Source organism: Athene noctua, chromosome 9 (assembly GCF_965140245.1).
Source record: "Athene noctua chromosome 9, bAthNoc1.hap1.1, whole genome shotgun sequence".
NCBI classification, from domain to species: domain Eukaryota; kingdom Metazoa; phylum Chordata; class Aves; order Strigiformes; family Strigidae; genus Athene; species Athene noctua.
Genome location: NC_134045.1, coordinates 5,701,943 through 5,729,549, shown reverse-complemented (window position 1 = coordinate 5,729,549; position 27,607 = coordinate 5,701,943). Strand labels below are relative to the sequence as shown.

Below are 27,607 nucleotides of genomic sequence, written 5' to 3'. Positions count from 1 at the left end.
TACATCTTTAATGGATATGTTGAAGTGAAGCTGGCTGATGGCTGGCCTTTGCTGGTGACTTTCTTGTAGGAACCAGCTGAAGGAGCTTTGTGACTGATAATAAAATATAGCAGTGGATAAACGTGGGGTGATGTATGGGAGAGGTAAGGAGCTAATCCTAACTCTGCCTGTACAGTGAGGGTCTCTTGTTCCTTTCTGCTGCTAAGTGAAATCTTGGGTTACAACTGGCCTAAGCAAGTGCGTCTCTACAAGGTAATCTGTTCCTAACAGTAGAAGAGAACTGCACAGATATCACTGTGCTGCTGTGTGTATCTCTAGTGTGTTTGTCATGAACACTGTCTCATTCCTATTCTCTCTGAATATGAACAGCAGAACAGGAGAGGCTGCTAAGGAGGACCCACTTAAAGGTTTGGGTACAGTGAGTTCTGTGTGCGAAACTACAAAAAAAGCTTAGGATTCCTCACTTGGAAGAGGAGTGAATCCAAGCTGTGGTGGTAACCACAGATAGTGTTGGAAAAGTCGACATGGATGGACAGGCCACAGGTCTCCCTTTAGGCTGAATGTGACAAATGAGGCTAGGAGCAGGCAGAGGGTAAACATGTGGGTTCATGAAAGTCCATTAAGGATTATTAAATCCAAAGACACCACCTTTTCTGCGATAACGGTTTCAGGACACTGGAGAGTGTCTGTAAATTGTTGTCATCTGTGGAGGGGTCCATAGGGGAGGGTGCCCACTGTGGCTGTTTTACAGTCTGTTTTCCATTGGGTCTGTGGTACTGGATCCTCATTCAGTGCTGGTTATTTGAGTTCACCTGGCTTTGCTTCTAAAGCCTTAAGTTTGTGCATGAACTCTAAGAAGAGCAGAGGTAGTGACTGAACCTCTTACCCAGGTTCTCTCTTCTGTCAGCCTCAAGCAAAGTCCATTATCCATGTCCTTGTTCCTGTGGTAACTCTGCAGACTGCTCTGTGCTCTCCTGCACTTGACAGTGGCAGGTACTGGAGATGATGTTTCTTTGATGTGTGATGCTCACCCAGCCCCAGCAATGTCCTCTTGCACTGTGTGGTAACAAATATTTACAGAACACAGTAATCCAGGTGCTTTCCTAGTGCAGAGGCTGAGGGTGTCCAACACGTGCATTCTCGGTCCATCTTGAGTCTTGGAGTTGTTGTGACAAAGCAGAAATTTGTGATGTCTCAGCATCATTTTATTCAATCCCTTTTAAGCGATACTGGTTGCAGCTCTCTGTCCAGGGAGGTATTTTATCACATGATGACTTCTGAGAAAGTTTTTTGCTGAACAGCACTTTTAGCCATGCACAGCCTTCACAGGCTCCCTCTGGGAGATACAGTCATCTTCCAGCTGGATTACGGTACATCTCCACAAAGGATTACGTTTCCTGGAGGCAGCATAGCTGTGCCCAGCCTTATATGTTTTCTGCAGTGCTCCAGTTGGGGTGGAGACCAAGCGGCCACAGTGTGAAAAGAGAATTACAGAGCATGGCTAGCTTCCTTCACAGATGTCCTGTCTCATCTCTTGACTCTGCTTACACAGCGGTACTTTCTGAGCGTAGGTCTTGCAGCTATAGTTGTGTGGCTTGGCACGTTTGTGGAGGCCAGAGTGGGGTCAGGAAACCACGTAAGACTTCAGTAAATGCTTTGGAGTTAGACAGCTCAAAAAGGAGCAAAACAGGCTTTTAACCTTGCTGCCTGGGGATCTTGCAGTAAGCTCATGCAGTCACTCGAACAAACCCAACCACAGCCCTTCATGTTTCCAGCTCCTGGGGAAGCACTGTCCCTTGTGTGGGCTTGGCATCCAAGTTCACAGGGGGTGAGAGTGCCTGTGCTGTATTACAAAGCGTCTGGGAGCATCCCTGCTTGCTGCCTGTCCTCTGCTGAATGGCCCTGTGGGACGGAATCTGAAGCTGTGTAGAAGCATGCTCACCTGCCCTCTCTCTTCCAGGCTTACCTGGAGTCCTTCTACAAGTTCTGCAAGGTGCTGGGAGGTACAACGGCAGATGCCATGTGCCCCATTCTGGAGGTAGGTCTGGACACCCCCATAGCTGGACAGTATTGCAGAGATAGTCACTGCTCTGTGCTCAGGGCCAGCTTGCTTGCCAGCATTAAGAATCCTCGAGATATTCTTTAGCATCCCCATGCACACTCTGCCTGCTCACTGGGACGCCTCAGAAAACTGCACATAACTTTGGACAGGTTTGGTTCCCTGGTCCTGATCTTGCCAGGTGCTGACACATCTGTGGCAACATCTGCATCCTCTCACGTGGGTAAGGAGAACAACCAGAGCTGTTCAGTGCACGGCCTGTCTCCAGGCCAAGGCTAGCTGTGGGGTGTGCAGGGCTCAGGGGCACTAAGTGCTCCTTGAGCTAGGCAGAGTTCTGCTTAGTAATTTGGCTTGTGCCTGGGATGGGGGATTTCCTCACCTGACTGCTCCCCAGGCATCAGCTACTGGGCATACTGGGAGCCTGCATGCGCAGCCAGCTCTGGCCGAACACTGGATAGCTTTATTGCCTTGCAGGCAGCCTGCTCCTGCTGCCCTCTAATGTGGCTCTGTTCAGAGCAGCCTTGGTTCTTGCTGACCTCTGGCAGATGCTGCATCCCAAAGTGAACTGCTCTTCTCCCACAGTTTGAAGCGGACCGGCGGGCCTTCATTATCACCATTAACTCCTTTGGTACTGAGCTGTCCAAGGAGGACCGAGCAAAGCTGTTCCCGCACTGTGGCAAGCTCTACCCTGAGGGCCTGGCCCAGCTGGCCAGAGCAGATGACTATGAACAAGTCAAAAATGTTGCTGACTACTACCCTGTGAGTGCTTTGGGGTGAGGGCTGTGGGGACTGGTGCAAGGACCTGCTCTGAATCAGAGCTGCTCAGGGATCTGGGGGAACCTGTGGATTAACAGCCTGGGGAGGGGGGTACCTGTCTTCTGCTGCTGCTGTTGGTCCTGTGCCCTGCTTGGCTGAGATGGTGTTGGGTTGCCTGGGATGCTGTTTGCTTATTAGTCAATTAGTTATGGATGATTGCAGTGGTGACAGGGAGACCAGACATGCCCTGTGTCTTTATCTGGGATGTGGGGCTGCCCTCACCACCAAACCCTTAAGGTATCGGTGTGGTGGCAATGACAGTCTCTCTTTGTTGATTGGGGGTGGAAATGTGTCCAGTGAGATGCGGTGTGCTGCATCTCCAGCTCTAGTGGGTCACCCTGAGCTCTGGTTCACTCACAGGGGAGACACTGACCTAGGAGGACACGTTTGGATGTGTCTGCATTCCTTAAGCTGCTCTTGTGTGTGGCTGGGGACCTGTTTGGAGTCTGAGAGCTCAGTGTCCCCTTACTGAAGCAGCCAGGGCATGCGCCAGTGTTTGTGGGGATAGGAGCCTGTGCATGGAGGGTTCTGTACCTGAATGCATCCTCCCTGCAGGCTCAAAGTGAAATACGACTTTGAGAACTGCACATTTCAGAGAAGGGGTAGGATTTCTGGCTGCACAAGCTCACAGATGAAATAAAGGCTTTCTCTGCCTTTCTGGGGATTGCCTTCCGCTGGTGTGTGTGCAGTGTGGCCTCGGCAGCATCCCATTGCCAATGTTCCTGTGTGCACAGGGCAGACTCTTGGCTTTTCTGTATCCTCTGCTGACTTGATGTGGTGGCTGGCGTCTCTGATGCACGGGGCTCCCAAACACTGCTGAACTCTGGGGGCTTTGGGGTTTGGGTGTATCTTCTCATAATGTCTTCCTGCAGGAGTACAAGCTGCTATTTGAAGGGGCTGGCAGCAACCCTGGAGATAAGACCCTTGAAGACAGGTTCTTTGAGCATGAGGTGAGTGAGCCCCGTGACACTTCTCAGCACGTACCTACCTGTGCCATTTGCAAAGCTCAGGGTAGCAGCAAGCTCGTCTGCTGCCCTGTCAGCAGTGCTGTGGGTGAACAGTTTGGGGGAAGGAAAGGGCTGCTACCCCTCTGCTCCAGTGAAGGAATGCTGTCCGTGTTCTCACCCGGGCAGATTAGAGCAGCGTGGGAGGCAAGTCTGGGGCTGCTGGTGGTTGTTTGGTCCATCGATAGCAAACCAGAGTATAATTACATGGTAAAGGATTTTCACAGTACCTGAGGGTATAAATATTTCCGCCTTCAAATGTGAGAGCCTGTCCCTGAGCCATGTTCTGTAGGTTAGAGCTGTCCTGAGAACCTAGAGAGGTGCAGAGCAGGATACCTGTGCTGAGCCTTCCAGCCCGCTGGGGAAGTCATGGACCTCCCAAGCTGCTCTACGTTTCCCTTGACCAGCTCTTCCCATCCGAGGTGGCAAGTGACATGTCCTTCTCTGGGCTTTCCCCAGGTGAAGCTGAACAAACTGGCCTTCCTCAACCAGTTCCACTTTGGAGTCTTCTACGCCTTCGTGAAGCTGAAGGAGCAGGAGTGTCGCAACATTGTGTGGATAGCAGAGTGCATTGCCCAGCGGCACAGGACCAAGATTGACAACTACATTCCCATCTTCTAACCCAGCTCTGTTCCTGTCCAGCCCTCCTGCCCCTGGAGTCCGGAGGGATACCTGTCTTAACTCCCTGAGTTATCCCTTGCCCTGACTCCAGGGAGGTCCCATCTGTGGAACTGGCTCAGATGAGGAAACTGTACAGTTGCTAGTTAAATTATTCACAAGCTGAAGTTTGAGTTGTATGTGCTGTGAGAGGTCCAGAGGGACCAGTGGCACAGGCTTGGCCCTGTGCAGCAGGAGGGACGACTCCTGTTGTGTATCTTAGTCCTCATGTTACCATACTAACCTGCTGTATGCACTTCCACTCATAGAGAAAGCACCAGCTGGGGGGTTGCTGCCTCCCAGGGCTTCCCACAGCTGTGGAGGAACACATCGGCTCTGCCATGGCTGGGGGTTCTCTCTGTCAGTGCTCTGCACGCCTCCTAGTCAGTGTTGTTCCTGTGAGATTTAGTTTGTGTGCTTTGTAGCGTAGCCCATGCTGCTGTGATATCCCTGCGTCCCTCTGTAGCTAACCCTGACCTAGGAGAGGCCGAGCAGCCCTGGCCGGGACTGGGATGGAGCCTGGGGGAAGGCGAGGGCAGAGCCAGAGTGCTGGTGGAGCACACTCCTCCCTCTTCGGGCAGTGTTTGCACTAGTGCAGCCTCGCTGTGTCCTCAGAAGCAGTTGTCCTCAGCCTCCTTCCTGCCCTGCACTTAGTCAGCTTGAGGAAGCCTTTCAGAGCTCCTTCCTCCTCCCCTGAAGAGGCATGGTTTGGACTTTACTGTCACAGCCACGCAAGAGTCAGGGCTCCTTTTGGCTCTGTGGCTGGTGCTAGACCCCTGCAGCCACATCCAGGCCAGCGCAGCCTCCTCCCCTGCGGAGGCCGTTGTGCTGTGGAGCCGTACGGGCATAGCTGGGCCCTGGGCATAGCACCCTTGGGTCACCCTGAGGAGTGCAGAGAGCAGCTGTTGGCAGAGATGCCTGTCCAGGCTGTGGTTACAGGGTGGGAGCCAAGCCCTGGGCATGGTGTGGCAGCCCTGCGTGTGCTGCTCCTGTGTCCAGGCTAGCTCCCACTTGCCCTCGAGCCTTGGGAGCTGCCCCAGGGTCCAGGGAAACCTCACTGGTAGGAAACATGTGCTCGGTGCTGCTGCTGGGAGGGTGGCTCTGTCCCAGCTTGTGCTGTGGTCACTTCTGCAGTGTTTGTAACCCTGTGATCCCCTTTCTACACCAATAAATATCTGCCTACTGCACTGTGCGCTCCCTGCTTACTTGGGCACTGAGGAGGAGCCTCCTTCAGCCCCAGGGCCTCTTACCAAGGGAATCTCATAGTTGTGGTAGTGAGGCTGGTGCCACTCCTGCATGGGGTGGTTGTACCACCCCAGGGGGCCCTGGGTGCTCACTCCAGCCCAAGCTGGTGCCTGGTCTGTGGGTGCAGGGGGGTGCTGAGCTGAGGGGTGTCTGGGAGGTGCAGCCTTGTCCCCCTCTGCCTGGCCTTCCACCCCTTCCATCCTCACCCTGGCAGGGCTATGCGGTTAGAGCAAAAGCAAGTGTTTAGGGTAAGGGTGGGAAGGGGCAGGGAGCAGGTGCAAGCTCTTCCCAGCAGGCTCAGCCCTTCTCTGAGGCTGTCCCATGCCAGGCTCCTGCCACGGTGCTGGGTGACCCAGCGCAGCTCAGCCTGTGGGCAGGGCATCCCTTGCCAAGCCTTGCAGTGCTGCACCATCAAAGGATACTGCCAGAGCCTGGTGGCATATCAAGAACAGATTTATTTAAAAAGTGACAATCGTGTAGTTCATCTCGTGAAGAGCCCTGCGGCACTGGCCCCTGTGCCTGCCGGGAGCATGTGGAGTGTGTAATGAACAGCAAGGAGGCAGGGGCTAGCAGGGCAGTGGCCACAGGCTCCCAGGCTGGACCTAGCCAAGAGGTGGTGGAGACAAACGCAGCTCCGACAGCAGTGAGGAAGATGTCGGGTGGCTGAGAAATGCCTGAGGTACATCCCAGCCCGTGGTGCAAAGCCGCTGAGTCAGGCAGGGGTGGCCCCCTTGGAGGATGCACGTTTAGAAAAAATACAAAAACAATGTCTCTAGAAAATGTTGATTCTTGCACAATAGAAAATAGATCTGCCTGATTTGGGAAAGCAATTTAGTTTTTAACGTCTAGTGCTGATTGTTCCCCCGCAGTGCAGGAGGGCGATGCCAGCGACTGCGCACGCGCTCGGGGGCTGGTGTGCCTGGAACTCCTGGGAGAAGGCTTGCTCCTGCCCCGCGACCGCATGCGGGCCGAGGTCAGGCCTTCTTTCCATCCATGTGGTGCTCTCGCCGCAGTGCTCGGGGCAGCTTGGGGTTGATGAAGAATCCTTTCAAGAACAAGTCTCGGACAAAGTAGGGCAGGTAGCGGTGTATGAAATACATGAGCCCAAGGCCCTGCCCTGGGTAATAGCGCACGGCTGGGTTGGCAGCCAGGAGCCCGTCCGTGATGCTGTTCACCACTGCGCTGAGGTCCTCCACCGCCACCTTCATGAACTGGATGAACTGGCGGTTGATCTCCTCCACGTAGTCCTCGCCATAGGCCTGCAGCAGCTCCTGGGGCAGGCTGGCCACCAGCCGCTGCTTCTGCAGGTTCCAGAAGGCAGGGTCGCATGTCGTCCCTGCAAGGACATGGTCCCCACTGTGAGCTTCATGGCGCCCCACCTCTTCTAGCCCCCCTGCCATGGGTCCCCGCCCAGCCTCCCAGGAAGGTGCTGCTGAAACCCTGGCAGAGATCTGCCATGGGGGAAGCACAGTGCGAGCACCATGGTGGCTCTTGGTAGCCCAGGACTGGACCAGAGGTCTTGAACTCTGCCTCCAGTGGGGACAGTGCCACCACAAATGTGGTGAGCTGGTTCAGCCAGTCCCAGTGGCAGAGGATCTGCTGGTAGGCCTTAACCCTGACCTTGTCTCTCTCCAAGTGGAGCCCAAAGGCCACAGGATGGCCACTGGCCACAGGGAGGTAGCTGGGGATGCTCAGAAGCTGCATCCTGCACCATGGGCTGCTCCGGCCATTGCTCCATCGTCTGCCTCCCTGGGGTGCCTGCCCTTTGCCTGCAGGTGCAGGCAGCAAGCGGGCACCGACGCTTACCTGTTTTGTAGTAGCCAGGCAGGATAAGGCTGACTTTGACGCCCCAGGGCTGGAGCTCACTGCGGAAGGTGTCCATGAGCAGGCTGAGGGCTGCCTTCGAGGCCCCGTAGGCTGCCAGGCAGGGGAAGGGCAGGTCACCTTGCAGGAGTGAAAGGATGAATGAGCAGGCTTTCAGGCAGCTGCCTGCATGGCCAGGGACAGGCAGGGACCAGGAGGGCTCATGTAGGGCTGCGCTCCTGGCCACTGCACGAGGAAAAGGCTTAGGGTGCCAGCCTGATGCGGCTGGCTGGGGAAGCAGAGGTGCCTGGGGGAGTGGGATGCTCGACCCACACCCCAGGGGTGGGTTCAGGGTGCCGGGGTCTGGTGGGCCGTGCTGCAGGCAGGCTGCTTACCCGCGGGGCTGCTAACGGTGACGATGCGGCCACTGGCGGAGCGGAGCAGAGGCAGTAGCCCCTTGGTGAGCTCCAGTGAGCCAAAGAAGTTCACCTCCATGCAGGTGCGAAACTTGCCCAGTGGCGAGAGCTCGGCGTCAGCGATGGTGTCATTGAAGCCAGCGTTGTTCACCAGGCCCCAGAGCCCTGCGGGGATGGGATGCTAAAAGAGGTGACCTGAAGGGGGGATCCCCACCCTGGAGATCCCAGCAGCTCCCTGGATCATGGGGATCCTGCAGGGGAATTGCAGGGAGCCCTGGGACAAGCCCTGTTAGCAGAGGCTGTTGTGATGGGTGCCCGCAGGGGTGCAGCCCACAGCGAGGGCCACAAGCCTTGGCACTGTCACACTGGCTGCAAGCTGAGGTCCCGGGGAGCTGCCTGGGGTCCCCCGGGGGTGCTGTGGGCTCCTACCTGTGCTGTTGGTGTGGGCCTGGACATGCTGCAGGACACGCTGGATGTCCTCCGGCTTGGTCAGGTCCATCTGCAGCAGCGTCAGCCTCGGTGAGCAGCTCCTGCGCAGCTCCTGCGCACCGGCACCCTGCGGGTCCAGCACGCTGGCGAACACCCGAAAGCCCATGGCGTCCAAGTGCCGTGCCGTCGCCTGCCCAAAGCCCGAGTCACAGCCTGCAAGAGCCAAGAGGAGCCCTGCAGTGGCTGGTGACAGCCGCTGGCCAGTGGTCCCCAGACCCCTCCAACTCTGCCTCTACATCCCCAGGGACCAAACCTGCTCATCACCACCTCAGGACCACTCTGGCTCATCACACTGCTCCAGCTCCCCGACCAGCTGGGGACATGACCTTGCCCTGGAGCGTATGCAGGTCACGGAGCTGCTGTTTTCTCTCTAGCACATGCGTAGGAGGAAGAAAACACTCCCTTATCTGCAACCCCATCACCCCAAGCGTGTTTCAGATGCGAGGTGCAGGTAAAACCACAGGCACGCTGAGGCACCAGGACAGCCCAGAGCTCTGCAGCAATGTGGTGCAGGAGCCATCAACCCACAAAATAGCCTCCAAAAGCTCCGCTGGGCCATTTGGAGCTGGCACATGGCTCCGTGGGAAACACTGCCTTTCCCCAAATGCTTTTTGCCTCACAGAAATGGCCAAGAGGCGCAGCACCCCCTTGCCTGGCTGGGGTGCTGAGGGGATAAAAAAGGGGGGGGAGGAAAAAAAAAAAAAAAAAAAGTGAGTCCTGTGTACTCCTGCTACCCTGCATCCTTCAAGGGAGAAGCTGACTGGGGCGTCCCATGCGGGAGAGCACTGGGTGCTGCCGCGCCTGGTCCCAGCCTCATCTCCTCCATCTGGGTTGGCACAGGGACACCGCAGGTGACGCTGCCGCCCGCAGTCGGGTGCCTGGGGCAGAGCGGCCAGGATGCAAACAAACAGCGGCAGCAAGGTACAGCCTGTTCCCGGGGCCGATGGCAGCGCTGATAGCTCGGAGGGAGCCCGCGCCGCCGCCGCATTAACCATTAACAGGGGAGCGCTGCAGAGGCAGCCCCGCGGCACCTGCACCCTCCTGCCTGGCACCCTTGGGCGCCCCTTAGGACATCCCTGAGAAAAAGACCTATCCACCACCTGGAGCTTCCCCCGGATGGGCACAACGGCAGCTCCAGGCACTCCCACTCGCTCCACCCGTCCCCCCATGACACCCCAGATCCCACCCAGCACCCTTCCCGCCAGCCCTGGGCTGGACATGGGGACCAGCTGCCCCCCTCAGCTCCCTGCTCCTGCAGCCTAGGCTGGGACTGAGGCGCTGCTGGCTCCAGCTCTCAGGGTGCCGGCTAAACCGTCCTCAGCTCCACGTCCACGGGCGGGTCCCCAGCTTGGCTTTGCTTTATTGCTGTGTCAGAAACCCCTAATAAAGCCCCTGGCCAGAAGCCAATGCGATAACACACCCCGGAGGTGCTCAGCAGGTAGGAAGGTGCTGCAGGGACCCCCCTTTCCCACCCAGCACCTATCATGGGTGCGTGCTGGGCTCACCATCACCCCCAGTACCATCCCCAGTGCCCAGGGGATGCTGAAGGTGCTGTGGCTGCCTGGCACGGCGCATCCACCTCTCCCCTTTGCAGGAACAGGTCGTGCTGCCAGCAGACGGCCAGATAAGGTGCATTTCACCTTTCCCAACAGGGCAGGAGAAAACTGCAATAAAGATAAGGTTTAAAAATAAAAGTGCTCGCGGACACAGCCTCACTGTGCCGCAGCCAGCACCCTGCCTGCCACCACTGCGGGGACAGGGTTACCTGCGCTGCTCCCACCCCAGCTGGCAAGAAAAGCTTCCAGTCCAAACACAAAGCTCCCTATCACCTCCCGAGCCTCAAAACACCAGGAAACATCCAAAAAAAACACGAGAGATACTGGTTTGCTGGCTTGTTTTGGGCAAGCCTGTCAAGGAGGGAGCAAACACGGCCACGTGCCATCCCAGCCAGGCAGGGTTTGTTTTGCCTTGGAGGAGTGGGGCAGTCGGAAGGTTTGTTTCGGAAGTTTTAATATATTCACACACACACACAAAAAAAAAAACAAACCAACCCTAAAAAAAAAAAAAAGGAACGCCTGGGAGGCTGGCGGGAGGCCCAGGGCCAGGAGGGCGAGGATGCTCTGGTGTTATTTAAGGTCTCCGGCGCTGCTCAGCTTCCCAGCCACCGCACTCAGGCACAGCCAAGAACACAGGGAGGGAGAATTAAACCCGCCGGGACTGTAACACGGCCTCCAAGCACAGCAGCTCCCCCAAGGCCATGCTCGTTCCCTGTGGCTACCAGCACACGAACTGCCGGCCACACCGGGCCTTGGCGTGGGAGCCGCTGCTGCTGGCTTGGCCCCACCGGGAGTGCTGGAGCCGGCCAGTCTGTGCGGCCCCGGCGAGGCTGGCGCTGGGCGATGCTGCATCACGAGGAGATGCCGGCGCCAGCTCCCCCCGCCCCGGCTCCCAGCTCGCCAACCAGTTTTACATCCGTGCTGGCGGGAGGGACCGCGCTCGGACCGAGCGGACAAGACCGGCATAGGGAGCGCAGCAGAGAAGAGCAGGCAGCGTGAAGCCCCCATCGCATCCCCCCCACAGGCCCTGGGCCAGCAGCCAGAGGCTTTTGCTGCAGCAGGAGCAGAGCCAGAGCCTGGGTTGCAAAATCCAGCAGAGCTCCACAGTCTCAGCTGACCTTTTGCCGGAGCAGTGGGTCGGCAGCGATTCCTGGGGACTTTGCAGAAGCTGCAGCCGCTGCAGTGGCTCCCCAGGCGCGGGGCACGCTGGCCTCTGCTGGGATTTTGGCACAACGAGCCCCAGCTTTACCTAACTTGAGCAAGCAAAAAGGTTTGGCCTCAGGCATCACCGTTGGGGTGCCCTCCCACCCACTCGGGGAGGATGAAGAGGACGGACCACACGCCGCCCATCGCGCAGAGATGCCCCTCGCTGGTGAAAGCAGAGCTACTGGCGGGGTTGAGCTGTCCCAGCGAGGAGCTCCTGGCCAGCCTGCCTGCAGCCTCCGCTGCCTGGCCATGGCAGAGGTGAGCACGGCTCATTCTTCCTTGCTGCCGGCAGCCAGGCTGGGCTCACGCGCCGCTGGCTGAAGCCGCGGTCCCGGTTTGGTGCGGGCACATTTCTTTCAGGTGAGTCAGGCATGGCACAGCGCTGCCTTTTTGCTGTCTCAGATATTCGGGCCACTCCTGCAGCCAGCACCAAGGCCGCTGCACACGGACATGTGCTCAAAATCAATGCTGCAATTTACCGAGCAGAGCTGAGATGGGCGATAGCACGGCTCCTGCCCGGGAGCTGGCAAATCACAATCATCCCCCCAGCCCCTGCGCCCACCGCCGGCACGGTAGGTGATGGAGGGCTGGTGGCACAGGTCCGCAGCACTCACCCCGATGCAACGCAGGAGCGGCTTCCCCACCTGAGCTGCGAGCTGTGCAGCCTCATCCCTGAGCCATGAGGCTGCAAGCCAAACACCCTCATCTGCAAGCCACAAGCTGTGCAGCCTCATCCCTGAGCCATAAACTATGCAGACTCATCCCTGAACCACAAGCCAAACACCCTCATCCTTGAGCCACAAGCTGAGCATCCTCATCCCCAAGACACAAGCTGTGCAGCCTCATCTCTGAACCACGAGCCAAGCGTCCTCACCCCCAAGCTGTGGAGCTGCAAAGCCACGCATCTTCATCCCTGAGCTGCAAGCATCCCCCAACCACAAGCTGTACATCCTCATCCGCAAGCCACACATGATGGGAGAGGGCCAACACAGACCTGAAAAACCTTAGTGGTCAGAAATGCAGCTTGGCTGAAGAAGCCCTGTGTGGCTGCAAAGCTGCCCAAAGCCTGGCGGGTGCAGTGGCAGCTCCCCCTCCACAGCCACCCCTGCCTGGGAGCCCAGCATGGAGGCTGGAAAGGGGTTGCCCCAGGGCTGAGCACACACCACCACCCCACACCTCCCCCCGATGGAGCAGCTCCCCCCGGGTTAGCCCCAGCAACGTGGGCAGCCAGCAGCCCCAGGGGCTGCTCCCCAGGCACCCAACGAGGGCGGGCAGCGGAGCAGCCCTTGAGGATACTCCATCTTTCACCAGCCCAGAGGCAGCTGGGTTGGGCACCCAACACAGCATCACCCCCTCCCCAGCTCTGCAGGTCATCACCTGGGTGCCCCATGTGCTCCCCCACCGCTCTGCTACCCCTCCCTAAACCCCAGGAGATTAGTCCCACCTCTAACCCAGAGCCTCTGGGCCGTGTGGCTCACCACCCTCCCCAAGACGCCTTGCCTAGACGGGGCTGTCACCACTGTCACCAGCCTCCCAGCCCTGGGATGGTGCGGGGCTCAACGACACTGTCAGCTGGAGGGGAGCCGGGGCGCCAAGGCCGAGTGGATTAACACACTGAGCTGCTTGTTTCCATAGGCTCAAGCTCAAATCCTGCCTGTGATGCCAAGCTAAACACGGTTGACATTTTGCTCAGAGGTGTTGCCTTCTGGCCCTGGCAGGATTCACTGCCGCCGCCTCAGATCCAGCTCCTCCAGGCGTGGGATGGGGTTGAGCCCGGCCGCACCACAAGGAGACCTGGGCACCCAAGTGGGTGCAGCAGGAACCGGTCCTGGCCCAGCTGCTTGGGGGTGGTCATCCCGGCTCCATCCTGGGAGCCCACAGGGGCCCTGTGGAGGAGAAAGCCCAGGGCGAGGTGGCATCGAATGGGATAGGACATCCCAAAAGTGACTTGGGGAGGGGGTCCCCTGCATGGGGAAGGTCCAGGTGGGAGGAATCACAAAGCAAAAGCTGGCATGGGCAGGGCCCTGTGGCCAACACCTCCCGGATGCCGCCCACATTTGGAGCAAGGAGCGATAAAGGTGTGATGTCAGCCCTGGGCAAGAGGGAACAAATTCTTGGCAGGGCAGTGGGGAGGGAGGGGACAGCAGGAACACCTGTGCCCATGGCAGCTGAGCTGCCACAGCCACCCCCCAGCTCCAGCCTCCCCAGCCAGCCATTGCCCATCACCTGCCCACACCTGAGGTCCTGCCAGGGGAGCGTGGCTGGGCAGGGGCACCAGCAGCCCCCACCCCACCCCAGCTGGTGGCATCACTGTCAACAGGAAACCACACCTTGGCCGGCGGCTCTCACAGCAGCATGCAGTGCTGGCAGCAGGGTGTCCCCACTCCCCACAGAGCCCCCACGGAGCAGCCCCTGTGCCCATGCGGATGGCATGGCAGGAGGTGGCAGCAGCCCCAGTGATGCTGCTGCTGGTCCTGAGCACCCGGTTTCAGGAAGCTACGAGCCTAAATGAATTAAACTAAACTCAGAGAGATGCCTTCAGGGATGACCCAAATCCCATCCCTAAACACCCAGTGAGGGAACAGTGCACAAGCCCCCCCCCCCCCAAGCAGCCTGGGTGCCACTGCAAAGCCTCAGCCTCCTGGCTAGGGGTGGAGCAGGCGCTGCCCACCTCTCCCCAGGGACACCCAGCCCAGCACCAGCAATCAGAAGGCAATTACCAGCTGGGGTACCAGCAGCTCCCACAGCCTGGGGTGAAGAACTGCCACATCTGCACGCCTGCAGGAGGTCCTAGGGGTCGGGGCAGAGCTGGGGATGCCCATCACTACAGGGGGTACAGGATGACCCAACCCCCTCCCTGCACTGGGGACAAGGGCCAGATGGTATGAATTACAACGGATTAGCCAAGTGTTTCTGAAGCCTCACACGCCATCACCTCCACCCACCCAGCAAGATATCTTTCACTTAACAAACAAAAGAGAAGGGGGAAATCTGATTTTCTGCCTAGACAACCTGAAGCAGCCGGGCAGAGATGATGAAGAGCCCCGAGGCTGGTGTGGATGAGCCCACAGCTCCTGAATTAAAGCCTATTTCTCAGGAGCAGGTGTTGGCTCCACTGCGTCAGTATTGGGGACCCAACCAACATGAGATAAATCAGTGTCAGAGCCACTGCCCTCCCTGCCACTGTCACTAAAAGCCACCCAGACGCCTTATCCCCCACCCCCCGCCCAAAGCTGTGGGCAACAGATGCTGCTTGCAGCCGGCAGGGCTAACAAAGCCAGGAGCTCGTTACATTGCACATGTCCCTGGTGCAGCCAGGGCAGAAACCAGCCCAGCCACCTTCCCCTGCACAAGGCCTGGTGAGATGCTCAAGGAGATTAGGATCCATCCATGAGTTCAGTCAGCCTTAGAGCAGGCTTTAAGCTCTCAGAGGGACATCTGGGCACCCACACCCACTAAGCTCAGTCTAAAGGCTTGCACCAGCAGGGCCAACAGATGCAAAAGCACTGGAGTCTTCCTCAGGTGCAGGAGCAGCAGGCACAGGACAGCCCAGGAGATAACTCAGCTCTGGCACAGCATTGATGGTGCTGCTGGCAAGGACCGAGCCAGGGCTCGCAAACAGGTGGGGCAGAGGAAGTGCCTCTCCTCCCAGCAACGCTGTGGCGCTTTGGGGTTTCACAGAAAAAGGGTGCAGGGAATTTCCTAGAAGCGGATGCTCACCACATCCCAGGCCCCAATGGGATCTTTCAGCAGCCACCATCTCCACCAAGGGGAGATCATCCCCACAAAAGGAGCCACTGGACTCCTGTGTTCAAGGAGGAAGGGAGTGTTGCTGCAGGAAGGGAGGAGCAGGAGAAGACAGCAGCATGGATGTTGCTGCAAAAAGCACAGCCTATACATCAGAGCTAATCTGGGATGGATGGATGTCCCCCCAAGAAGAGGAAGCTGTGAAGAGCTGCGGCGATAACCAGGTTAATAATCACCTTCAGAGGGAACACAGCGAACCAGGAACACTGAGCTGGTGAGCCACGAAAGTCATCCATCAGCAAGAGCTGTCACTGGGAAGGACACCCAGGGACAGCTTGACCAGATCAGCGCCAATGCCAAGCCGGCACTTGTCTGCCTGGGCTCTTGGAGAGGGAGAGGCCGGGTGGGAGCCAGGCTGGGAAGCCAGAAAGCTCCACCAGCTATGGCTGGGATGTGGCACTGAAGATGCTCCTGGGGAACAAGGTGGTGGCAGTAAAGCCATGTCTGGGGAGCATCCCTGGGCTGCAAAAGGGTTCCCCAGGAACTTCCAGAGGCTGGAGAAACACCAGCCAAGCCCCACATCCATGTCTAACATGTGATAACCAGTCAGGCCCCAGGAGCCAGCAAGGAGAGACAGAGGGTCGTGCCTTCGAGCAATGGCTAACCCATCCACAAGCAGCAGGAGGGAAGACCATCTCTTCTACATGGACCACCATGAGCCATCACCACCCTGGAACATCTCAGGGAAGGTGTTTCTAGCCAGGACAGCAAAGCACCACAGCCACTGCAGGACCAGGAGAACCTCTGGCCACAGTGTGGGTCAGGTCAGCTGAGGGAGAGCCCTGAACCACCACACAGGACAAGGTGCTATTGCACCCACTGCACCATGGAGGTGGACAAGTCACAGGGGATGGGACAGGCAGTGCTGGCAAGGATGAAGCCAGGCTGGGGCAGTGCCAGCCAACACAGTCACTCCAGAGCGAGCCCAAGGGATCACAATGTTAAGCAGCTCAGGGTTTGTAGCACCACAATAAAGGCTTCAATGGAATTATATGAGTTCAGGGGTATTTTCGTGATGAAATTCCACCTTGATTGTAAGCTCATCACTCCTCTTGTCACAAGAATAAATGCCCACCATATGCCACAAGCCCAGGCAAGCAGAAAAAAACGGTGCAAGCCCTGCCCATCCCCACATCCTGATGGGCTCCACAGTTGCACCAACTGTATTTTCTCTTGCAACTTCCAGATCCCTGTGGAGCTCATGGTTGTTTTTTTTTTTTTTTTCAAGAAACTGAGCAAAACACTTGAACATCAACTGAGCTTCAGCCAAGACAGCTTTTGAAATACATTGAGCTGTTTAGGCCCCCAAGCCAAGAGCTGGACCCCCATGGCCACCTCAAGCCACACCAGCCCCTTCTGCACCTGTTTTAAGTTATCCCATCCTCACCCTCCACCTGCAGCTCCCATCAGCTCTTCAGAGCCAGAGTTCGAGCATCACAAGACAAAGTATTTTGGTGCATTTTCACAACACACATGAAAGTGGCCCTCCAGGGTGATATGCTTGGACCCAGGCTGAATGGCAATGCACAGGGCAACACCCAGACGTGCCCTTTGGCTTGGGACAGCACAGGCAGAGCCCACTGAAGCTCTGAAGGGGGGGACAGAATTTCCCACAGGACTGCTGCACACCCCAGGTTAGAGAGCTTGTCCCCACCTGGTAACAGGGACCCTGAAGAGGAACAAGCACTGGTCCTAGTGTCACTGGACACAGTCACAAGAAGCATGGTGTGATGGTTATGCTAAACTGGAGCATGACCAGAGTGGAGTAACAGGGTAGGGAGGGCTCACAAATCTGATCAAGGGTATATCTGGTGGAAGCCAAGAGACCCAGCATGAAAAGGTAACCACCATCAGAAGAAAGAGAGAAAGGCTTGAAAGAGGCAGCCAAACATTCAAAGCATCCACAGACAATATCAGGGCAGGTACCTCCTCCAGGACCTTGGCTTACCAGCCCATCCCTCCCCTCCATCCCCAGCCTGCCTGAGGAGCACCCACCATCTGGCTCCCCAAGGTCAACCACCCAGCAAGAGGCTGCGCCACCACAAAGCCTGTAAAGCTGAAAACTGCTTTTCAAGATTATGGCCTTAGAGCCAGCAAATCCCGGGACAGCAGCATGACGGGGAAGCCAGCTCCCAACAGGGAAGTTGATAAAGCTGAGGGGCTGGCAGCTCTCCAGGGAAGAAGGAAGCAGAAGTGATATGTTGCACATGGAAGCATGCACAGGCTGGGACAGAAGACTAGGGATTGGAGACTGTGGATGTGCCCTAGCAGCCAGGGGGAACCAGAGAAGGAGGTAACACGCATATGCTGAGCAAGGTTTAAAAAACAAGTCCCAAACTATACCTACAGCAACACACCGAGCACGAGGCCAATGGTCTGGGCATTTTCCACCTCACAAGCTCCACAGCAGTGTCTCAGATCTGAGATCTCAGGAGGGACACTGGGAGGTGAAAAGGCTTCAGACCTTTTCAGACCTGGCAGCCTTTGCTCCCACACAGCTCAGCTGGGGAAGCAGAGGTGCTCCAGCTGGGGTTTTGGACCAGCACTGAAAGAAGACTACAGGGAAAAGGGAAATGCTTGCCCAGGCTTGGTGGAGGTACCTTGAAGACCCCCTCCATCCCATCCCCACTCACATGAAACCCTGGCTGGGCAAGTCCACCACCCCTTGCTACCAGTAGTAAAAGCAGCATAGCTCTCCTGTAACCAGATCCTGGCTTGAGGGGAGCTAGACTCCGTGGGTAACACAATCCCAGACCTCATTAAAGATGTGCTGCTCACTGGACTAGAGGGCAGCAACTGCCTACACTTCTTCTGAAGCATCCGTTCCCATCTGACAATCTCATTTCTGCAGGGAAGTCTCGGCTTTGTTGCTCTCATGTCCCCACATAACCCCGAGCGTTAATCAAGCCAGCTTGGGTTTCTCTACCAACTCTGCTCTCCCACAGTGTGCAACTTCTATGTGCTTTTCCTCCTAATTAGCTGTGCTCATCATTTTTGGTTAACAGTGCTAAAAAAACCCACCCCAATAGGTCTGTGTCATTAGCAGACTTCAAAAGCGCTTATTTCATAGATAAGTGAGAAAAAGCTGAGTGTATATATCTACATGTCTGTGGTGAGCAGGGATAGGTATCTATTTCTGAAGAAACCTAGAGAGGTGAAGAAGAATCCTAAAAGTGGAGGGCTGCTGACAAAGCAGGGGGAGAGCTTCAGCCCTGCAAAGAGAGGCAGAGAAAGAAGGTTTTCTGCTCTGCTCCCAGAAACGGGCAGCAAAACCTGCAACTAGAGAGTTAAATGCTGTCTTTTTAAAAAAAAAAAATATGCAAAGTATTGCTTTTTTTATACCAGGGTTGGAATTTGGGTGTTTGGTTTTGGTCCTGTCCCCCCACCTCAGCTTGGAGGGGCAGTTGTCTCTGCTGTTAATATTTAATAGATCCTGGAAAACCCAGAGCAGTTCCAGGGAACAAGCTGATTTTCAGGCTGCACTTAAGCCTGGGGAAGACCCCGGGTGTCTCTGAGCTGGCTCACCAGCTCTGGACACCGAGTGGAAGTTGCTTATGGAGAGCTATAGTGTCTGTATGAAGCTCTTCTCATTGCAAGGCTGCCGGCAGACTCAGCACCAAACCCAGGCTGCCAGCGTGCTGTGCCGGTGCTCCAGCCATGCCCTGGAGCAGAGGTGCCCATCCCGGAGCCAGCATGACAGCCCCGACATCTCTCAGTCACCCAGTTTATCTGGAAAATGGGTCTAAGAAACATCATCAAATGCTGCTCTTCTACCAAAGAAAAGTGATTTACCTTCACAGCAGAACAGTGAGAGTCCTGACATCTGGACTGAATCACTCCATCCTGCCACAGTCACCAGATGCTTCAACATCTGTTGAGTCCATGGGAAACAAAGCTCCACTTAACTACGATCAAGTTGCAAAACCTCTGTTAACCTTGAACACGATCTGAAGCTCTGACCCATTTCAGATTATTAATGGGGCATGCAGTTGTAACAAGAGAGCCTCACCAGGAAAACAGAGTTTCCCCTCAGTGAGAGAGGAGGTGAAAAAGAGGAAAACATGGCAGATCTGGGTCTGGAGCAGTCTGACCTGCCAACTGGCTTTGTTCACAAAGATGATTTGTTGGGGGACAGGCCAGTCTGCAGGTGCCTCCTGCCTTTGTAGGCTAAACCAAGGAGGAGCAAGGATAAAAGGGATCCAAACCACCTCCCCCAGGCAGCTGCCCTATGCCTTTAGGTTATTTCAGAGCTGTGTAATTCAGGAGAAACCTTCACAGACAGAGCAACGATTCACTGTGTTCAACTTCTCATCCAAGCTGAAGTGCAAGGATCAATACCTTGCTACACAATCCATGTCTTCCCCCTGCTGCGGCAAAGCCCTGAAGGTATGCAGGGTCTACAGGCTGGTTTGTGTTTAGTCCTTTCCAAGCATCTGCATAAATCAGGCAATTAGCTACTGTCCGAAAAACCACACCAAGCAGTCACACACAGCAGAGCTACACAACAGCAAGGGGCTCACAGCAGAGCCGCAGCATGCTCACAGCCGGCCCTCCACCACCTCCAGACACTAAACCCAGCTGTGCTGGGCAGTTTCCATGGACTCACCAAATTTCACAGGCATCCACTAAGACCACAGGGACCAAAGGATTATCTGGGCTCTCATTTAAACTCCCCCAGGTCAAAACCAAACCTTGCACTGCTGTCAGCCTGGATCTGGAGAGGCCAAGCAATGGCAGTTGATCATCTCCCTCCAAGGCTGCTCTCAGAGCATCATCCTTGCACAGGCTACAGAGGCTGGAACACTTGTTATACTGATTCCCGATAGGAAGGAGATAAGGGATACAAGCAACACCCCTCCTCTTTGCTCACACAGCTCCGAGGACTCCAACAGTGCTGTTTTCAGATTCGGGAAGAGGCACAGACACAGAATTCAGCTGTTTGACACTCAGGGCAAAGCTACTCCCAGTGAGCCACTGGCACGCACCTGCACCACTGGTGCCAACCACCAGCATCAGCACCCCCCGGGGACCCTGAGCCCACACCGGTGGCAAGGAACACCAGGTATTGGCTGCGTTGCAGCTTGCCAGGGGTGGGTCAGCCTCAGGTCAGGCAGCTGCCTGTACTCAGCCTGCCCACACTGCAGGCATGCTGGGGTCCCTGCAGCTTCCCATGCTTGGCCAAAGCCCATGACAGACTGTGGACTCATCTTCAAGGCAGGTTTGGGCTCAGAACAACATGGAGATGGCTGCTGTCTCCCTCCCAGCCCTGGGCCAGAGCAGCTGATCTCCACTCCCCTTCTCATCCCCCCCCAGCTCCCAGGGCTGACCTCTCCCAGCCCACACTGCACAGGAGGGCATTCTCCTCCTCACTGCAAACAGCTGTGACCTCCCCTAGGAAGGCAGGATTAACGCTTTCCTCACCTCCTGCCAGGCTGTGTACGCCAAAGCTGTGCTCCTGGAGAGGGGGGACCATCGGGATGCAGAGCAAGAGCCCTGAGGTCACAGCCATGGATAAACACAGCACTGAAGGGACTAGTGGCCACCTACTTTGCTAGCCCAGGGGATGCACCATGGGAGACCACAGCATTCCTCGCTCTCTGGCAGCCCATCCCTGCTCCAGCCAAACCCTGAAATGCAAACCTGCAACAGATGGGAAACACCACAAGTTTCTAGTCCCTGCTGCTATCGCAGGGTCAGCAGCTTTGCTCTGCAACAGCTCCACATCTGTTCTGCTACTTTCCCACTGAGCTGCACAGTTAGTTTTTCTTCAACCCTTCCCATAAACTAAGTTTTGATCAGCCAGCAATGTCCAGACCAGCACATGGGGCTGGAGCATCACATGCAGGGCTCGATTTGGGGGTGTTCCCAGGGGTCCTGGGAGAGTGGGAAGCTGGAATTGCTGGGACACCTCAACCAGGAGATAGAACAGCACTGCAGCCACCTTCCCTTGCTCCAGGTAAGCATCACTGAACCTGTGCAAACTCCCTGCCACAGGATTAAGCTAGCAGCCAAGTGTATATAAGAGGAAATGATGCCCAAAGCTTTTTTGAGGTGGGACCTACGCTGCTCCAGGGCAGGCATCAGGAGGGGACTTTGTTGCATTTCTTTGCTGACCTGCAGGGTCCAGGCACAACACCCAGTGTGGCAGAAGGCCTGTCCCCAACCTCACACACCTTCACTGATGCCCAGCATCCCCAGACACCCAACTCTGTGCTTCTCCCTCTGCTGTGTTTCACTTGCCCTGGGCAAGAAGAGGAAGGCCAGGCTGCCTTTGTCCAAGAGCTCACTCCTGCACTGATCCTCCCTGCCTGCTCCCACAGGAGACACCAGCAGCAACTCAATACCCAGTTGCCAGGAGGTGTCTGGAATTAATCTGCAAAAGAATCAGGCTAATTACTATGCAAATACCCAATCAAGGGATGCCATCCCAGGCAGAGCAGCCCTCCCATCTGCCCCTTGGCAGGCATCTGCTGGCACAACAGTAAGGAAACACCAATCCCGCACCGCAGGCTGCACCTCGAACCTGTAAAACCACAAAGTATTTACAGCCAAGAGCAAACACACCAGAGCTGCAGAGGTGTCACCTCAACGCACCAGGGCAAGAACACCTTGTTCCAGCCACTGACTCACTAATTATATAGGCAATGCCACAGCGCCAGGGCTGGCTTGACCTGGCGTGCCACAGGGCACCTGCTAGCACATGGCTGTCAGACATCTCCTCCCCAGGCAACCCTGCCGCACCACAGCTTTGACCTTCACTGGGTTGAATCATTTGTTCATCTGCTGCCTTGCTCTTCCAAGCTTCCTCCTCCAGAGAGGCCTTCCTCTGCTTCCCATTGGCACCGCAGAGCCCTTCGAGCTGGATGGGGGACCCAGCTCTCACCTCTTCTTCTCATCACAAGACTCAGTTTTTCAGGAAACACACAAAGCACCTTCTCCAACTTGGGGATCTCCAAGCCCAGCCCAGACATTCCCACCAGGATGCAGGCTCCTGTCCTTGGGAACACCACCAAGGTCATGCCCACGGGTTTCCCTCCTCTCTATATCCACACGGAGCCAGCAGCACCCTCCCAGCACACCTGCAGCAACAACACCCTGGCCCCAGGGCTTCCTCCTCACCCGGTCACTGCCACCATCATCACAGCAAAGCACCTGCTGGCCCCTGCTACCTTCATCATCCTCCGGTCCCACTGCCAGGAGGAAGGAGTGGGAAAAGCACTTGTGTACTGAGATAGCCTAAAGAGATTCAGCCGCCAAGGCAGAGCTGTGCAAAGCCCAAGCAGGGAGCACAGCCCCTGCAGAGCCACCTTCCCCGCAGAGGGGCTCTGTGCCTGGCAGCCCAAAGACAGGGTGGGCAGCAGCTGAGCAGCACTTCCCAGGGATACCCCTGCAAAAAGGGGGAACAGCCTCACTTGCACACAGCAGCTCCTAGGACAGAGCTCTGGATGAAGCAGTGGTGCTCAGCCCCGGGTAGCCAGCTTCATTGTAGCCTCTAGAGATGTCCCGAGAAGCTTTCTAAGAACGAGCGTGGCTCCAGAGGGGAGGGGAGGCCAGCCCTTGGGCCAGCCGAGGTGCTCCCAAAGCAGTGGTCCGGCTCTGCGCCAGCCCCGCCACATGTCCAATCCCATGTCCCAGCCTTTGGAGGAAGCAGCTCCCGGCATCGCGCTGCAATGGGTGGTCGACGCTCGAGCCAAGGAGCTGCTTGTGGGGGCCAACGCCGCTCCCTCAAGCCTCCCGGCTCCGGGGCAAGGGCAACAGCAGGTACAGCCCGGCTAGTTCTGCTTGGACGTGGAGGAGGAGGAGGGATGCGCAGGGAAGCCCGTGGCCGTGCCACCGCTCCGCCCCGGGGCGCGGGGCAGCACTCAGGTCGCGGTACCGGCCGGGCGCCTGCTCCCCACCGAGCCCACGCCGGGGCCGTCGGGGCGTCGAGGCCGTGTCCCCGCACTCACCTGTGACGAGGACGGCTCTGCCCGCCACCGGCAGCAGCCTGCGGGGCGATGCCCGCCACAGCAGCAGCCCGGCGGCGGCGGCGGCCAGGGCGAGCCCCAGGGGCAGCGGCAGGCAGGCGCGGCAGAGGCTCTGCAGCCCGGCCAGCAGCGCCAGGGGCAGCACCAGCCCCCGGCCCGGGCCCAGGGCCCGCCGGGCCGCCCGCAGCGCCAGGCTGCCGGCCAGCGCCGCCCACAGCGCGCCGTACGCCCAGCGCTCCAGCCCCGGCTCCATCCCGGGCCCCGGCCCCGCCGCTGCCGCCGCGCCCGGCCCCGCCGCGCCCGTTTATAACCGCCCAGGCGGGGGGAAAGGGGCGGGGCAGCTCCCGCCCCCGCCAATGGGAGACGGGCGGGCCCGCGCCGGGGCACCGGGCACCGCCGGGAGCGGCCCGGCACCCCCAGGCACCCCCAGGCACCCGCTCGTCCCGCCGGCACCCAACCCACCGGCACCCCCCAGGCACCCATCCCCCCGCACCCATCCCCCCGGCACCCCGCTGGCACACGCTGGGGGAGTGGGGCTGGCACCGGCAGCCCAGAACCCAGCAGGACGCGGTGACACCGGTGACTCGGCTCAGCACTGCTCAGCTCAGCCCGGCTCGGGACATTGTGCTGCCTAGGTAAGCAAGGCTCGGCTCGGCTCAGCTCGGCTCAGCACAGCTCAGGACAGCTCATGCCACCCAGGCAGGGACAGCTCAGCTTGGCACAGCTCAGCTCAGCTCAGCTCAGCTCAGCATGTCTCAGGACATCATGCCACCTGCAGCCTGTCTCAGCTCAGCTCATCTTGGTTCAGGACAGCTCAGGACATGATGCCACCTGGGTAGGCACAGCTCAGCTCAGCACAGCTTGGCTTGGCTCAGCTCAGCATGGCTCAGGACATCAGCCACCTACGTAGGCACAGCTCAGCTCGACTCAGCTTGGCGCAGCTCAGTTTGACAGCTTGGTTTGGCTCGTGTCAGTCCAGCATGGCTCGGGACATCATGCCACCTAGGTAGGCACAGCTCAGCTCAGCTTGGTTGAACTTAGCTCAGCTCAGCTCAGCTCAGCTCAGCATGGCATTGCTTGGCACAGCTCAGCTTGGCTTGGTTCAGCCCAGCCTGGCTTGGCTCAGTGCCCATGTCAAGCAGAGCGTTCAGCCCCGTTGTCAGGAGAGTGGCTCCCCTGCCCGCTGCCAGAGCCAGAAGCAGCGTCCCCAGTGCCCCCATCCCACGGGCAGCGGGACCCCAGGGCGCAGCCTCCCCCCAGGGAGGGTGGTGTCCCCAGGACCTGCCTGTCTTCCGGGGGAGCACCGTAGGGGCGCTGGCCACATGCCACCTGGGTCCTGGCGCCTTGGCCAGCCGCGCTCAGGTTTCTGCTGGTGCCCAGAGCGGGCGGGGAAGCTGTGAACCCCTCCCCAGCTGCTCCCTACAGTGTGGGTCTAATGACCCCTGGGTGATCCCAAACCATTCCTCAGCACCCCGTTCTTTGTTTGCCGCCTAGAGCAGGCACCTGGCTACCCACGTTATTCTGGGGCTGCGGCACGGCAAGGTCAGCTCTTGGCTCGCCCCGGCCAGTGCCACGATGCTCGAGGGAAGCGCTGCCGTGCCGCGCTGGGCGCCAGGACCGTGCCACCTCCGGCAAGCACCGGCAGGAGTACCCTGCACCGCCCCGGCCAGGGGGACAAAGTCCTCTCCTTTCCAGGTTTATTACATAGGGTAATTGCTGCCGCTGGGCTCACTTTATTAAGTACCTGCTTTAATATTTCACCAAGTCTCTGTACTCGGTGATCCTTTGTGCGTCCCTGCCGTGGGCCTGACCCTTGGTGCCCTCTGCATGGAGGGCGAGAGGCTGTTGTGGGCCAGGATCAACACTGGCCCCCGATCCCAGAGGAGCCTGCCAGGCTGCCGTCAGTGCTGGCCACCCCTGCCAGACCCTGCTGGCCCCGGCACAGCGGTGGCAGATGCCTGTGCCATCCTTCTTGGAAACCAGCAACCTGTGGGACCAGCAGAAAAACACATTTCATCAGCGGTGACAGTGGCGGCAGCACTGCAGAAGTGCAATGTCAAACAGGCTGGGGTGGTTTTGCCAGGGTGCGGTGATGGGACCCGGCTGGGTTCACAGCCCAGCTCTTCCAGGCAGGGGAATGCTGGCCAGGTAGAGGAGGAGGAGGGATGTTCCCAACAGTGTGGCCGCAGGCTGTCCTGCAGGAATCCTCTCACTTGTGGCACTGGACTACTGAACTCAGTGAAAACAATGGAGGTGGCCGCAGGGCAGAGCCTGGGGGGACTTGGGCTCTGAAGAGGACCCTGTTAAACTTCTTTACTTCATCACTTCAACAGGGTTTGAAAAATCCCGTTGGAGAAAGGTTGTTTTCCAAAGATACGGCCTCCTGAGAGAGCATCTCTCACTGCACCGGCTAAGCCAGAGCTGCCGGGATGTGCAAGGGAGAGGGGTCAGGGATAGGGGGTTTTAAAGGGACAGCCAGGATGTGGAGTCTGTACTGATGACGGTGTTTCACAAAGGGTAGATGTGGCCATTCCCAAAACTGCAACCTGAATTCATGCATCCTCTTGAGAGGTGTCATTCATCTGTCCCTTCCAGAGTTCCTCACGCATGGTCTCAGGATGCCCTGCTTGTGGGACACCTCAAGAGGTGTTGTAGATAACCGTGGTGTGCTCTGGCAGCTGCAGGCAGGGCTTTCCATGGATGTCCTCACCAAGAGGTCCAGTGGCATGCAACTGGACCACCAGGACACTTTGCTGGCCCTGGCTGTTCCCCAGCTCTTCTCCAAAAGGCCAGAATGCGGTTAGGGTGACCTTGGTGGCTATTCCTTTGAAGACAGTGTCTGGCTTTGTTCATATTCCCATTGCTCAACACCGAAGGGTGCCTCCCAGCCGACTGGTGATAGCCCCATTACCTTTTGACCTACTTGAGCTCTTCTGTACCCGTTCTGCTAATTACAGCTCACCTTTGTCAGGGGAAGCGGGGCTGGTTTGACCACGGCCACCCCCCACACCCTTCCTGGGGTTGGTCACTCAGGTTCCTGGGGGACACACCACATCTTCCTAGTGCTCCCCTTGCCCTAGGCTGTTCCTCCAGCTCTGTGGAGCCTCCCATGACTAACAGGTTTTGAGATAATTGTTCTACTCCATAATCTCATCTGCAGAAGATTCATGACATTGTTTTCGAAGTGCCATAAGCCATTACCAGGGGCTCTAAGCCCATGAGGGATGTGATTCATCCACACTGTTCCCACAGGTACTTAATCTTCTCCAAAACAGCAAGTCCTTCTTCCACGGCTATTATCTCCTTAGGAAACACCACCCAGGCAAGTGCCTAACAGGGGACTTTTGTCTGTTCAGTGCTGACAGAGGCTTGTGCCAGCACTTGCTTCCTCACACAGGCCACAGGGTATAGTCTTTCCTTGGGAACAGTTGTCTCAGGAGAGGGGACCATGGGGCTGGGACCCCCTTGGATGTCATTTATGGGCTGCATACCTACCGTGGGCCACTGAGCCCACAGGACAGGGGATGCTGGAAATGTCCCTTGCTAGCTAAAGCAGGTGGGGGTCCTTCTCTCCCACACCATGTCCTCAAAGAGCCCTTGGAATGGACCTGGGTCCATCCTTCTTTGCGGTGAAGAGGTGGGACACTAGACCCTGTTGGCATCTGGGGCCAGAGACAGTTCAGGGGTGACAAAGGTCATTGCACTCTCATTTATAATGGAATTAACTCTCATTTTGACCCAAAGTGTCTTGCAGAGGACAGTGACTAATTACTCCCAGCATCAAATATTTGTGTCCTGCCACTGAACTTGTGCTGTTCTACTGGTTCTGGTTGGACTTTGCTGCCGGAGTGGGAGCTCTCTGTTATTGTGGCTTTCTGCTCTGGGGAGGGCAGAAACTCAGATGGCTGTGATTCAGTTAAGCTCCAGGGAGCCTTTCCTACACCCAACACTTTAATGTCCCCGTGATCCTTCCCCAAGACGAGGGCACAGAAACTGGGTCTACCAAAGCTCAGCCTGGGGGCACCTCCCATGGCATGGTCAACCTGAGCCACAGCCACCCAAGGGGCCACCTTAACTCCTTGTGCTCGGTTCTTCTTCCCCTTCTGCCCCCAGGATTTTCCATCCCTTTGTTCCCAACTCACTTTGGGCCACGGCCAAGGACTTTTTTGGGGGGATTGCCTTATGTTTTGCTGCTGTAAAACACAGGCAATAACTTGTGCCCATCATCCTATGCATCTGATGCCATGTTGGTGGGATCAGCCTGAGTCCCAGGCTTCGATCCTCCATCTGCCGGGGGGTTCCACGCACCTCGGCTGGATGGTGGGCACAGCCCAAACCGCTCCCCAGCTCCTGGCAGGGCCTCTCTGCTCCCGGGGTGCTGTGGCTGGAGCAGCTCCTTCAGGTAGTACCAGAGCTGCTCCTCAGGACAGCATTGCTGGCAGCATGGAGCATCCAGCCAAGCCCTGACCCCAGATCTGGCTCTTTACAAATCTCCTTGTCTTTGGAAAATTCCTGCCTCTGACTTGTTTTTTTCAGGCTGCGCAGGATCCCCAGGTATTTACAAAACACAGCTCTGCTTCCA

The 27,607-nt window shown here is 57.4% G+C and overlaps 2 protein-coding genes across 2 annotated transcripts in view; one reads left to right on the top strand and one right to left on the bottom strand.

Annotated features, from left to right (window-relative positions):
* ATP6V0D1 (ATPase H+ transporting V0 subunit d1) overlaps positions 1-5,723 on the top strand; it is a 38,638-nt gene extending 32,915 nt beyond the window's left edge. Inside the window, exons 5-8 of the mRNA XM_074913439.1 lie at positions 1,961-2,038; positions 2,642-2,818; positions 3,748-3,825; positions 4,339-5,723. Coding sequence (XP_074769540.1) covers positions 1,961-2,038; positions 2,642-2,818; positions 3,748-3,825; positions 4,339-4,500 — 495 coding nt within the window. The 3' untranslated portion in view covers positions 4,501-5,723. The remainder of the gene's footprint in view (positions 1-1,960; positions 2,039-2,641; positions 2,819-3,747; positions 3,826-4,338) is intronic.
* A 1,032-nt stretch (positions 5,724-6,755) lies between these two features.
* HSD11B2 (hydroxysteroid 11-beta dehydrogenase 2) lies at positions 6,756-23,278 on the bottom strand. Its single transcript, XM_074913659.1, has 5 exons — positions 23,008-23,278; positions 8,430-8,642; positions 7,980-8,165; positions 7,588-7,725; positions 6,756-7,117 (listed from the first exon to the last, which is right to left on the bottom strand). Exons 1-5 carry the CDS (start codon positions 23,276-23,278, stop codon positions 6,756-6,758), a joined length of 1,170 nt encoding a protein of 389 aa, XP_074769760.1.
* Positions 23,279-27,607: the final 4,329 nt, after the last annotated feature.